The 14,026-nt window shown below is 47.7% G+C and overlaps 1 protein-coding gene across 1 annotated transcript; it reads right to left on the reverse strand.

Moving 5' to 3' along the window:
• Positions 1-557: 557 nt before the first annotated feature.
• On the reverse strand, positions 558-13,478 carry LOC146182536 (beta-galactosidase-like). Its single transcript, XM_084577654.1, has 3 exons — positions 11,996-13,478; positions 9,000-9,293; positions 558-1,024 (listed from the first exon to the last, which is right to left on the reverse strand). Exons 1-3 carry the CDS (start codon positions 13,454-13,456, stop codon positions 866-868), a joined length of 1,914 nt encoding a protein of 637 aa, XP_084433780.1. The 5' UTR covers positions 13,457-13,478; the 3' UTR covers positions 558-865.
• Between the last annotated feature and the right edge of the window lie 548 nt (positions 13,479-14,026).

The raw sequence follows: 14,026 nt of genomic DNA on the forward strand, positions 1-14,026 counted from the left end.
GTAAGACGCCCGACCACTGTGTCGGAGTACCCGGGTTCGAACCCGACCTCGGCGGCTGTGCTTCGATGGAGGCGAAACGAAGAGGCGTCCGTGTGCTGTGCGATGTCAGCGCACGTGAAAGATCCTCAGGTGGTCGAAATTATTCCGTAGCCCTCTTTCTCTCTCTTTCCACCCTCACTCCCACCTTCCTCCCTTCCCTTACGGCGCGGTTGAGGTGTCCACAGAAAACAAGTGAGACAGTTACCGCGCTTTTCCCTTCCTATAAATCAATCAGGTCTTCATAATTTGCACCTGCCTAGGATTCATACTGCGCATGGGAAATTCAGTGTACAGTTTTCAGCCATATTCTGGAATGAGCTACCTTATGAAACAAAAAAAAAGTATTTTCCTTTTTGCAGCGCTTAAAAGGAAACAAAGGTGCTCCGGTTCGACTGCCACTCATAATATTTATTACTTTATTAATTAATAACCATTATCATATTGCCAGCATTGCAAATCTCTCTTGCGGGTTCAAAACCTGAGAACCATCTTAGAATTATGTTCACTGTACCATCATATTGGAAAATAAATTTTTATTTTGGCTCTCAAAGGATACATGAGGTTGACTTTGTCTTACTGCTCGAACTGTACAGTCGCTACAGTGTGAAGGGGAACAGCTAGTTGGCACAAAAGAAAAAACACAGTTGTTGCATTTCCACTAGAGTTGCAAATGTCTCCTGGGTGCTTCCCTTCCAGCGAACACTATTTAAAATGAAGAAAAATATTCGTGCATTCCAACAATCATTGCCTGAGCGTATATTTTTTGTTTCTCATCATACTCGAGCACGTGCAGGCCCACCAAAAACCAGGCACCGGAGGCGGTGGACTATTGTGTCAAACCGATGGGTACAGGTCCATCGATGTTCGGAATGTCCACAAAGCTGATCGTTCGGTTCTCTCTGGGCGCAGACTCGGTCTCGAAGAGCAGCACCATGTTCTTCTGAGGGTACGGTCGGAGCAGCACGCCGGGAACATACAGGGTCACCTGCGCAAGTTATAGGTGGCAGTGTTCTGGTCAAGCGATTTGCGGTAAAGCTCTCGATTGTGAAGGCATACGTAATTAACTGTAAAATTGCAAAGGGAAATGGGACTGGTTGTTTTTCTGGTCTATAACGAAAATACCTATACCGAAATCGTGGTCTGCGTTTTCTCTTCGTTTTGTGTTCTGCTCAAGTACACAAAAATGTTATTACAGAAACCACCTCGCAAACCAGAAAAATGTTTACAGTACCGCAGTCTGGCCGCAGCTTTTAGTTCTGTCAAATTACGTTTGACCTCTTATTCTAAAGCGATCTGTGTCTGGTTGACTGCACTTAGAAATCATGCCGATTTCTGTTACAGTATTTAAGATTTAATACCTACTACTTCTGGTTGCAAGAACTTCTGATTATACTTAAATTCATTTCCTGTTTGCTTGCCTTACTGCCTAACTGTTTTCACAGTTTGTTTTTGTTTGTTTGTTCTTCATTTCCCTCTTGATACTCTCCAATAGCTCGTTTTTTATTTATTTATTTATTTATTTATTTATTTATTTATTTATTTATTTATTGTTACGACCAAGCATCCGCATTTGCGCGCTCTATTGTTCGCCTGTGGGCATGGAAAAGTTTTGTGAATATGTGGTGATGGTCCATTGGCTCTAAGTGAGCCTGTTTCCAGGAATCCTGTTTTGTAAGCATGTTTTGCTTTGTGGACAACCTGCAAATGCCAAATTGGCCCTGTCAAGAGAACGTCTGGAAAAACACAAAGAAACGTCCCCCTGCGGGAAATAGCAGGAAGTGCTTTCTTTTGTTCACCCTTCCAGTCGAGAAGTGCTATCCTCCAGTGATGAATGCCTCCTATCCAAAGGAGACGACAGAGTGACATGTCCGCTGACGTGCAGGACAAGAGAAGAGCATGACTCATACGGCCATTAAGTGATTTCCCGGGAATGCAGGAAAGATTTGCAATTGTCGAAAAGGGACCATGTTGGGAGCCCTATGCGGCGCCACGTGCACTCGGGTTTCTGAGAAGTAAAACCCCCAGAACCAGCCTGTGGTTTCTTTGCTGAAGAATAGAAATGTACCTCCTCTCCTCGCCGTTCCCAAGCTTTTCCCGCCAACAAGTGATCACGCCCAACGAATGAATGCCGGACCAGTCAGTGCTTCAGACCATCAGTGCAGTGATGTGTTCGATTGGATGCCGATACCTGAGGGGCGTGCCCTGGATTTGGTTGGTCAGCATCTTCAGAGAGGGGCTGGACATAGGGGGTTTTTAAGGACGCTGCAGAGCACGAAATGTCGCTCTGGGCCCTGGGTAAACGGCTCATCCAGTCGATTCTCGCTATGAACTCTTAACGTTTGCCATTTTGCTGATGTACCCTTCTTCTTCTTGTAAATAATCTTGTAAATAAGTTTCTCAAAGTGCCATTAAACCTGCTTGTACATATTTCACCAACTTCGAAGATTCAATCCTACTTCAACCCCGAGTCTCTGCACGCTACCAAGTGAAGGCCGGGTCGACATAGCCCCAGCGTCACGACAACTGGTGACCAGCGGTGGGATCTGAATCTACAAGCCACAACATCTGGTGATTGGAGGTGGATCTGAAGCTACAAGCCACAACACCTTGTGATCGGAGGTGGCATCTCAAGCAACAAGCAGGAGCAACAATCGGCCAACAAGAGGGCAGCTCGGAACATCGATCGCATGTGTGGGTGAGTGCTTGGCTTTTCTTCTGATGTGGACCAGGTTCTAGAACAGGGTTAGATTTTAGAACTGGTAAAGAGAGTGTGGAAACGCCTTTAGGTTTGGTAGTTTGCACTGTTGTTTTGGAAGTAGCCGACACTCGGAGCGATCATGGACCTACAAAAGCTGCAGAAACCGGAACTGTTGCAATTGTGTGAGGAATTGGGAATTGATACAAGTGGTTTGGCACGAAAACCTTTGATTATAAAGGCAATCACAGATTTGGGAGCCGATGATGAGGAGCTCAGTGAAGCATGGAACCTCATCGGTCAAAAAAAGGAACAGCTCAGACAGCAGAAGGAGCGGGAAAAAGAGCAGAAAGAGCGGGAAAAAGAGGAAAAGAGGCGTGAGCGTGAACTTGAGAGGGAAAAAGAGGAAAGGGAGCGCGAACGTGAGTGGGAAAAAGAGGAAAAGAAGCGTGAAAGAGAAGCAAAAAAGCTGGACCAAGAAATTGAGCTCCGGAAATTAGAACTAGAGTTGAGCAAGAGGTCGGGCAATTGTCCCCAGCTAGCGGTACCTCTTCTCAACAAGGAGGCAGATTTCAAGATGTCAAAGTACATGCAGCCATATGTGATATCAGGGGATATCGGTCTGTATCTGGCTAACTTTGAGCGAACCTGCGAAAAACTGTCCTTCCAGCGAGACACTTGGTCTCAGAGATTATTGACGGTTCTGCCCTGCGAGGCAGCGGAGGTTGTCGCGCGGCTAAGCAAGGAGGACGCGGACAACTACGAGAAGGTCAAAGCTTGCCTTCTGAGAAAGTATAGGCTTAGCGCCGAGGCGTTCAGACAACGTTTTCGGAAAGCTACTAAGTCCAGGGACGAGAGTTACCCTGAATTCCTGTACAATTTAAGAGTTAATTTGGGCGAGTGGCTAAAGAGCACAGATTCCTACAGTGATAGGGACGCTGTAGTCGAGCAAATTCTTTTGGAGCAGTTTTATAACTGCCTCCCAGAAAAAGAAAGAAATTGGTTACAGGACCGAGGCGAAATTAAGTCGGCAACTGAAGCTGCCGAACTTATTGAGGAGTATGCTTCGCGCCGACAATTCAGCAACCCAGCAGTGGATAGGCCCCGCAATCCCAAGTTCAGTATGAAAAACCGTCAGGAAAGGCACTTTGCTAGAGTTGGAAACGAAGAAATGAAGGTTTCTTCAGGCAAATTCCCTAGAAAGGACGGCAGTGAGAAAAGTGGGGAAGTGACCAACGTGCAGAACACAAAGAATAAGCTTGAGGCTAGGAAGCCGCTCACATGCTTTAGGTGTAATGAGCAGGGTCACATTGCCGTCAACTGCCGGAAAGAAAAGATTGCTTTCTCGTATGTCAGGGACTGCGATGAAAATATGCAGCTTTTAGAACCCTACCTGCATGACCTAGTAGTCAACGGGAAGCCTTGCAAGGTACTGCGCGATTCGGCCGCAACGATGGATGTTGTCCATCCGGCGTATGTATCGCCTTCCGACTATACAGGACAGTGTGCATGGATCCGACAGGTAGTTGAGGAACAGAGTGTGTGCTTGCCGATCGCGAACGTGGTCATCGAGGGCCCTTTCGGCGAATTAACAACCGAGGCTGCCGTTTCAGGAAAGCTTCCTAAGTGCTATCCGTATTTGTTCTCCAACAAATCGGACATGCTGCTGCGAAAGAGGGGCATCCTTTTCGGAGACAGAGTTGTGCAAGCCTTAACACGTTCAAAGGCGCGAGAACTAGCTACACTGCTCATTCCAGAAAAATCCACAGCGGAGGAAACGGCAGTTAAAACAATGGTAAATGCGGAAGATAGCAGGTCAGAAAACTTTGAGAGCGAGGCATCTCAGATAAGTCAACTTGAAAGTGAGCTTGATGAGACGCGGAATGAGGACGTTCTTGAGAGTAACCTCTTGCCGCCAGTGTCTAGTAATCTCACGAGACTTTTAAGTGGAACCCGAGAGGACTTAGCTATAGAGCAAGCCAATGATCCCAATATACAGGAGATAAGGGAGCGCCACCGCGCCACTAAGACAGCAAACAATATTTCTTTCGAGATGAGAAAGGGAGTGCTGTATCGCTTATTCAAGGATAAGCGCGGAGTAGAGCGGGACCAATTAGTCGTTCCCCAAAAGTACCGCGGAGACTTACTGCGACTTTCCCATGGCAGCTCGTGGTCATGTCACCTTGGAATAAAGAAAACAAAGCAGAGGCTGTTGCAAGAATACTATTGGCCTGGATGTTTTAAGGACACGGAAAATTTTGTACGGTCATGCGACACGTGCCAGCGGGTTGGAAAGGCGCAAGATAAGTGGAAAGCTCCGATGGTGTTAGTACCAATCATTACCGAGCCGTTTCACCGGTTAGTAATAGATATAGTTGGGCCACTTCCTGTGACCGAGTCAGGGTACCGTTATATCCTCACTATGTTATGCCCAGCCACAAAGTTTCCAGAGGCTGTTCCGCTGCGCGAGGTGACGTCCGAGAGTGTAGTGGATTCGCTGCTGTCAGTGTTTGCACGAGTTGGATTCCCTTCCGAGGTACAAAGTGATCAGGGTAGCGTTTTCACGAGTGTCCTCACCACCTCATTTCTCGAGCGATGCGGCATTAAGGTAGTGCATAGCTCGATCCATCATCCGCAGAGCAACAGCGTAGAAAGATGGCACTCTGTTCTCAAACGAGTCCTGAGGGGACTGTGCTATGAAAACAAGCGCGAATGGGATACCTGCCTGCCTGCAGCGCTTTTCGCTTTGCGGTCAGTGCCGCACGAATCCACTGGATTTAGCCCAGCCGAGTTGGTGTACGGAAGGTCACTGCGCTCACCTTTGCGAATGGTGCGCGAAGCCTGGGAGGGGCGCGGAGAAGACCCAACAGTAGTAGAATTCATTCTGAACCTCTTGAATCGCTTACATAACACTAAGGAACTCGTTGAGGCCAGCATGAAGTCAGCCCAGGCTCGTTCCAAGGTGTACTATGATAAGTCAGCCCGTCAAAGGACGTTTTGTATCGGGGACCAGGTGATGTTGCTGAGAAGTTCAAGGCAGAATAAGCTCGAAGTACAGTGGGAAGGACCGGCTGAAGTCGTTGCAAAGCTTTCTAACACTAACTACGCAGTGAAAATTCCCGGTAGGCGTAAAGAAGTGCGCATTTATCATTGCAATCTTATGAAGCCTTATGTGCAGAGGGAAGCCGTGGTAAATCTAACGTTAAACCTTCCCGAGGAGATGGGGGACAACTTGATTTGCCTCAGCGGAAAAGGAAGCAACGCTCAGGAGCTTCTCAAAAAGACGGAGCAGAGAGGAGAACTAAAGAAATCCCAGCTGTCCGATCTGGGCGAGATAATAACAGAGTTTGAGGCCTGCTTCGTGGACAGGCCAGGCAGAACTGATTTGACTGAGCACGATATTGAGCTGACTTCAGACGTGCCAGTGCGATCAAGGTGCTACCGATTTTCTCCAAGGCAAAGAGAAATTCTGGATAGGGAAGTAACTCGCATGCTGGAATTGGGAGTAATAAAACCCTCGGAAAGCGATTATGCTTCGCCTATGATCTTAGTAGAAGCTCCAGGTAAAGACCCTAGGCCTGTGGTAGACTACCGAAAGCTAAATTCTCTCACCAGGGATCAAGTGTATCCTATTCCGAATATTGAGGAGAGAGTAGAACAGGTCAGTAGAGCGGCATATGTGACTACGCTGGACCTTACTCGAGGATACTGGCAAGTACCGCTCACTGAACGCGCCAGCAGATACGCGGCTTTCGTCACTCCGACGGGCAGCTACCAGCCAACAATGATGAGTTTCGGGCTCAAAAATGCTCCATTTTGTTTTTCCCGACTCATGGATAGGGTTTTAAAGGGGTGTGAAACATTCGCGGTGCCTTATTTAGACGACATTGCGGTTTTTTCCGACTCATGGGCGGACCATATGGTACATCTAAGAGCTGTACTGAGCCTTTTGCGTCAAGCTGGACTAACCGTAAAGGCCGAGAAATGTTGCCTGGCAAGGGCGACCGTGGACTACTTGGGTCACAATGTAGGTCAAGGTTTCAGGAAACCCAGCGAGATTAAGATTTCTGCGGTAGCAGACTACCCGCGGCCGAGCACGAAGACGGAAATTCGAGCATTCCTGGGTCTGACTGGGTACTACAATCACTACATCCCTAACTATTCAGCTTTGGCTAGCCCTCTGACCGACGCTCTCCGCAAGACAGAACCGACAAATGTAGTCTGGGACGAACAAAAGGAAGCCTCCTTCGTAAACCTGAAGGCTGTGCTGATTAGCCGTCCGGTATTGCGAGCTCCAGACTATGGCCGAGAATTCACGGTCCAGTGTGATGCCAGTGATCGAGGGTTAGGTGCTGTTCTCTGCCAGAGAGATGACGACGGTAATGAGCACCCCGTGCTCTACTTGAGCAGAAAACTGAGTTCTAGAGAGAGGGCTTATTGCGCGTCAGAGAAGGAATGCGCTTGCATTGTATGGGCCATTCAAAAATTGCAGTGCTATCTTGGAGGGGCCAAATTCACCGTAGAGACGGACCATTGTCCCCTGGCTTGGCTGCAAACTGCGACATCGAAGAACAGTCGCCTTCTTAGGTGGAGCTTGATTTTACAGCAGTACAATTTTGAAATAAGATACAAAAAGGGGAAGTTAAATGGGAATGCGGACGCGCTTAGCCGCTCTTTCTAAGCGGTCCGAGATGTTCCTCACCATGTATCCAAATTGATAATCAGGTTTTTTTTTTTTTTCGTGCGCTTGAATATAGATGACTATGTAAAGCAGCACGTTTGGTTTTCGAGGCATACGTGGGTCCTGAACGTCTTGAGAGTGGGCTTTTCTCGAACAACAATGGCAGTTTTCTTTTGACCTGGTCTCTTCAGACGGGAGCCGAGTGCTTGCTTCGACATGTGGTTGAGTTTCAGATAGCTCAAGCAATTTGGCCTACAACAATCAAGACAACGCGACATGCAACAGCGAGCTTCAAGCGTTCACGTGCAGGCCATTAAGTCGTCTCTTCATGCAGCAGCTGCGGCTGCTGCCCTCCGAGTCTCTTCTGGCGGGGGAGGAGGCTGTTACGACCAAGCATCCGCATTTGCGCGCTCTATTGTTCGCCTGTGGGCATGGAAAAGTTTTGTGAATATGTGGTGATGGTCCATTGGCTCTAAGTGAGCCTGTTTCCAGGAATCCTGTTTTGTAAGCATGTTTTGCTTTGTGGACAACCTGCAAATGCCAAATTGGCCCTGTCAAGAGAACGTCTGGAAAAACACAAAGAAACGTCCCCCTGCGGGAAATAGCAGGAAGTGCTTTCTTTTGTTCACCCTTCCAGTCGAGAAGTGCTATCCTCCAGTGATGAATGCCTCCTATCCAAAGGAGACGACAGAGTGACATGTCCGCTGACGTGCAGGACAAGAGAAGAGCATGACTCATACGGCCATTAAGTGATTTCCCGGGAATGCAGGAAAGATTTGCAATTGTCGAAAAGGGACCATGTTGGGAGCCCTATGCGGCGCCACGTGCACTCGGGTTTCTGAGAAGTAAAACCCCCAGAACCAGCCTGTGGTTTCTTTGCTGAAGAATAGAAATGTACCTCCTCTCCTCGCCGTTCCCAAGCTTTTCCCGCCAACAAGTGATCACGCCCAACGAATGAATGCCGGACCAGTCAGTGCTTCAGACCATCAGTGCAGTGATGTGTTCGATTGGATGCCGATACCTGAGGGGCGTGCCCTGGATTTGGTTGGTCAGCATCTTCAGAGAGGGGCTGGACATAGGGGGTTTTTAAGGACGCTGCAGAGCACGAAATGTCGCTCTGGGCCCTGGGTAAACGGCTCATCCAGTCGATTCTCGCTATGAACTCTTAACGTTTGCCATTTTGCTGATGTACCCTTCTTCTTCTTGTAAATAATCTTGTAAATAAGTTTCTCAAAGTGCCATTAAACCTGCTTGTACATATTTCACCAACTTCGAAGATTCAATCCTACTTCAACCCCGAGTCTCTGCACGCTACCAAGTGAAGGCCGGGTCGACATAGCCCCAGCGTCACGACATTATTTATTTTTATTTATTTATTTATTTATTTATTTATTTATTTATTTATTTATTTATTTATTTATTTATTTATTTATTTATTTATTTATTTATTTATTTATTTATTTATTTATTTATTACTGGCTTTCTTGTGCTTCTTGGTGTTTTTTTTTTCGCTCTCTGTTTCTTTGAAACAATGTTTTGGATATGATTTCTTAAGGTAAAGCATTTACTTCATATCGACATTACCTGGGGCCCGATGCTGGGCCAGTATCTTCCCAAGTTGAAGCCGTTGACGAATGCGACGCCTTTGCCCCATCCCGTGGGATCCAGGAACGTGTCCAAGGGCTCCTGTCCTTCAGGCAGCACGAAGCTGCCGAAATACGCACCCGGTGGAGTACAGTACGAATCCGCTCTCGAGGCAGCGAAGGCGTCGACCAGGCCATTAACGACAGACGGAAGTGGTCCGTTGTCCAACGGAAGTGGTTCCATGGTCCAGCCCGATAGTACATGGTTGTTCAGAGTGACGTCCGAGATAATTCCCTGCAAATAGAATAACAATGTGCTCTCATATAACCTGTTAAATTACCAGCATTAATTATGGTACTATTACAAGTGAAATCGGATTTTTCTTGATTACAGCGAATAGTCAGTGCGAAAATCTGAACTTGAAGGTGCGTGCAGGCATCAACCCAAAATGGGGCCACCTATATTATGTGGGGCCTTATGTGCAGCGTAGTAAACTAAACAAGAAAATTAAAGTGTTTAATATACTTTGAAGGAAATAAATTGACGCGGAGCAAGTGAAACTAATCAGCTTCAAATTTTCCTTGATACCGCTTCGGGGCCAGGACCCCGTGAAGCTGTTTTTACAGCTTTTAGTTCTGGCCCCTCCTTTTCTTGCTAAAAGGAAATGAACTTGAACACAGGTGCTGACACCGTTCCAGCTATGGAAGGTTTCGGCTTCCATACACAGACTTTAAAGCAGTGATTTTTTTCTCTGGAAGAAAGTGTTTTTACTATTACTACTACCACTAATAACGTATTTCCTATATATATATAGTAGATACGTATGTCTTTCACCTACATGCTGATTTACTCTTGTCAGCTTCCGATTTGGTCGAGCTCATGGGTGTTAATGTCAGAATTAAGAAGCTGCATTGAAAGCTACTCAGCGCTGAAGTATTGGTAGTCTGGAAGACGACAATTGACCAGTCAACAGCAGCAACTTTTCTGAACATTTTAGAGGATTGGCGTGTTTTTCACCGCATTTTAAGCGCCTACATTTCACTTATTTCTGTTCAATGGTTTGCCGTGTCCCATTGTGCAGACTTCTTATTGTTAATGTTATCGCGCGAGATCCGACTTCCAGTATCAGCAGCGTCGAAGCATTGCAGAGCGGATATCTGGAGAGGGAACGGGTGTGTCCACTTATCATGCTGCTGAATCATTTGTCTGATTGCCTGTTCTGCGTCATAAAAAGCGATCCCCGGGGAGCAAGTTTCGCACCTAGTTCAGAGAGTTCTTGTTTGCTGTTCTCTCTACCTACTGTTGTTATTCTAAGTTCTTGCCTACTTGTGAGCCCCGCCGGGGTGGTGCAGTGGTTAGACGCCCGACTACTGTGCCGGAGTACCCGGGTTCGAACCCGACCTCGGCGGCTGCGTTTCGATGGAGGCGAAACGAAGTGGCGTCCGTGTGCTGTGCGATGTCAGCGCCCGTTAAAAGTCCCCAGGTGGTCGAAATTACTCCGTAGCCCTCCACTACGGCTCCTCTTTCTCTCTTTCCACTTTCAATTCCACCTTCTTTCCTTCCCTTACGGCGCGGTTGAGGTGTCCACAGAAAACAAGTACGACAGTTACCGCGCTTTTCCCTTCCTATAAATCAATCAATCAGCTTGCCTACTCGTGAAAATGCAATCACGACGAACTGAGCGTAGTTGCCTTTGCTTGCAGCCTCTCGACAGCGTGTTTCCTAATTAATGTTAATTGCTCCTCTACTTCATTTCGAGTGATCTCCCTTAACTTTGGTCCAACGCTTTTCGCACTTGGTGTTGTTGATCAAATCAATTCACTCTCGGCCTAGTGTCTTACCTTCATTCTTGATTAGCTTGATGCTCATCTGTTATCTGATGAGCTCCGGATGGCCAGAGGTTGCTTCGACCTATAACAACCTAGCAGACGGTGCTGACTGCGTCAGCAGTGCCCTTTCCTTCGCACTCTTTTTCCTCGGTGTCTTCCTATAGCCCAGGAAACTGGTCACTCGTGCTATGTTAAAAATCCGGAACGCCAGACATTTATTTTTTATATATAACCAGCCCCGCCGGGGTGGTGCAGTGGTAACACGCCCGACTACTGTGCCGGAGTACCCGGGTTCGATCCCGACCTCGGCGGCTGCGTTTCGATGGAGGCGAAACGAAGAGGCGTCCGTGTGCTGTGCGATGTCAGCGCACGTTAAAGATCCCCAGGTGGTCCAAATTACTCCGTAGCCCTCCACTACGGCTCCTCATTCTCTCTATCCACTTTCTCTCCCACATTCCTCCCTTCCCTTACGGCGCGGTTCAGGTGTCCACAGACACAAGTGTGACAGATACTGCGCCTTTCCTTTCCTGTGAACCAATCAATCAATATAACCATGCGCCATACTAGAACAAGGATGGCCGCAGTCTGAAGGAAATAAAGGGGGTAAAATTCAATATGTCTCTCGCTGGGCTGAACTCTTCGTACCATCTTTCATTATGGCAGATCATTTTACGTTTGTTTGAGGCCTACTGTTTTCCTGCGACGGACGGAATAAAGGAGGTGAAGGTGTGCAGCCCTACTTCAGTTTAATTTATGATACATGCTCCTAGGACGTGCACCAAGCGTAAAAATTTCCCGGCCACAGCGGTCATCGAGCAACGCCGTTTCCGGGTAGCTTGGACAGGCAAATAGTTTGAAAATGCAAGGAACAGTCACAACACCCCCTTCCCCCCCCTCCCCCCCCCCCCCCCCCCCCCACACACACACACTTCCGAAAACATTGCCTGCATGCTTTCATCTCAGGTATACATCCAATGGAATCCATATAATACAAGTTTTTCGCAACTCTCGGGCTGCATGAACCTTTGACTACAAGTTTATGAACCGACGCACTTAGTGGTGTAAAACACATGCAGGTTTCATTTTTCTGAAATTTCGTTTTTCATTTTTATGTTGCACCACAAAGCCTTCAGGAAAAGCTCACACTATTCCACTCATTCCACTCACCTTAGGGTCATGGTTTCCCACTCCGTAATTGAGTCGCCCAGTGTTCTCTACAAGAATCGTAATGTTCTCTCCTTCCTTCACAACTATTGGCACACTGTACATAAGTTGGTCGGTTGCTAGAACTGCCCTTGTTTGCGCCGTGAACACGTAACCTCTGTTTTTGACTCCCGGCACAGCCAGACTGGCCGGACTGACTGGCCGAAACGGTACCCTCGTCGTGTACACGACGTAGCCAAAAGCGTGACCCAATTCTTCGAACGACATTGGCTTTTCTGACGACACCGACTTTATGTATCCATGCTGGCGACAATAAGCCCGTATATCGTCCAGCGTCGCGCACGAGTCGAGCCTTACGGGACCGAGCTTGAGCTTGGGCGCTGGAACCGGAAGCGTGCCGTTGGGTAGTGGAAGGTATCGCCCCACAATATCCCTGATCTTGAAGTACGTGTCGATGGGATCGCCCGCCTCGGTCAGTGGCGCTCCGTAGTCGTAGCTTGTCGGCTGTGGAGGCGGATTGGCTCCGTTCATGAAGCCGAAGTTGGTGCCGCCGTGGAACATATAAAAGTTGACTGACGCGTTACGCTGCAAAATCTTCTCGAACGTCTTCAGTACCAAGTCTTGGTTGACTTTAGCGTGTTGACTTCCCCAGTGGTCCAACCAGCCGGGATAGTACTCGGTAACGACAAGGGGCCCCTGCTTCATAGCTCTCCTCATTGCCGCGAACATTACATCCACGTTTGCACCTGAACCGAAATCGGCTGTTACCAACGTGCCGTTGACATAGTCGCACTTGTATGCAGCGTCACTTGGCGCGTCCGTCCTGAAAAGGACGACATCTTGTCCCAGGTAGTGTTGGCTAATGTTGACTAGGTGCTGCATGTAAGCCTTGTCACAGCTTATGTACTGTCCGTACTCGTTTTCAACTTGAACGGTAATTATGGGACCGCCATTCTTGTACAAGTAGGGCTCGACCATCGGCAGTAACACGCTGAACCACTTGTCCACTCTCGAGATGTAAGAAGGGTCCGAAGACCTGTACTTCATGTTGGGGTTCAATCTCAGGAGCCAATAGGGAAGCCCACCGTTGTCTCGCTCGGCGCATATATATGGACCGGGCCTGAACACCACAAGCAACCCGACTTCTTTGGCGGTGTCCAGGAAAGCCTTCAGGTCGTAGTCACCACCGAAATAGAACTTCCCAGGCTCCACTTCGTGGCCGCTCCACTCTACGTAAGTCTGCAGGGCGTTGAGGCCAGCTAGCCTCATCTTCTGCATGCGGTCTTTCCAGTACTGCCTGGGTACGCGGAAGTAGTGCAGGGAACCGGAAACGTAGCGAAAGGGTTCGCCATCCTTGAGGAAGACGCTGTTGTTGTAGTCGACGACGAAGGATCGGTTGCTGGAAGCATTGCTGTCCCACGCTAGTAAGGCAACGAGCGAAGCAAGAAGAGAAAAGCGAGCCATGCCAGCGCTGATCTCTCGCCAACTGCTGCTCGTATGAGCAACGCGAATGGGTAATCTCAGCCGCAGCAAGCGATGTTTCCTTCGCTTATCACCAAGCAAGGGCCGGCGATTATATGTGATATATGGTGCTGTTGAAGCAAGCAACACGTATGAAAAGATATATTCGCCCATAGCTCCTTGTTTCGGCGGTTTTTAAAAGCGATGCGCGTTTTTTTCTTGCCTTTTTTTTTTTTTTTTTTTTGTTCAAGTATTGTTATACGCCACATTGAAGTGTCTATCTCGATTTATTTTTAAATTAATGCAAATTTTCTGAGAGACGGGGATTAACACCGTGTAAAGCTCGGTCTCGTAGTCTACAGTTCGCAGCCACTGTATTACACTCCACGTGAATATACAGACTATAGTTACAATAGATGCATTTAATTTCTTTGTTACATTTCTATGCAATGTTTGTGCTCACGGTTTAGCAGCCCGGCCATTTGAATTCAGCTGAATGAGATGTATTTTAGCAACGGTCTCTTATGACAAGCTTGAACATTCCCACTTCCTTTCTAATTAGATTCGCATTTG

The sequence above is a fragment of the Amblyomma maculatum genome, chromosome 8 (assembly GCF_055883805.1).
Source record: "Amblyomma maculatum isolate TAMU_Amacu chromosome 8, ASM5588380v1, whole genome shotgun sequence".
NCBI classification, from domain to species: domain Eukaryota; kingdom Metazoa; phylum Arthropoda; class Arachnida; order Ixodida; family Ixodidae; genus Amblyomma; species Amblyomma maculatum.

Excerpts from the sequence above, each read along its gene's own strand:
- LOC146182536 (XM_084577654.1), bottom strand. The coding sequence starts at position 13,456 with ATGGCTCGCTTTTCTCTTCTTGCTTCGCTCGTTGCCTTACTAGCGTGG. Across the intron at positions 9,294-11,995 it reads TGGGAAACCATGACCCTAAG|GGAATTATCTCGGACGTCAC; the intron begins GTGAGTGGAATG and ends TTCTATTTGCAG. Across the intron at positions 1,025-8,999 it reads GGCCCAGCATCGGGCCCCAG|GTGACCCTGTATGTTCCCGG; the intron begins GTAATGTCGATA and ends TAACTTGCGCAG.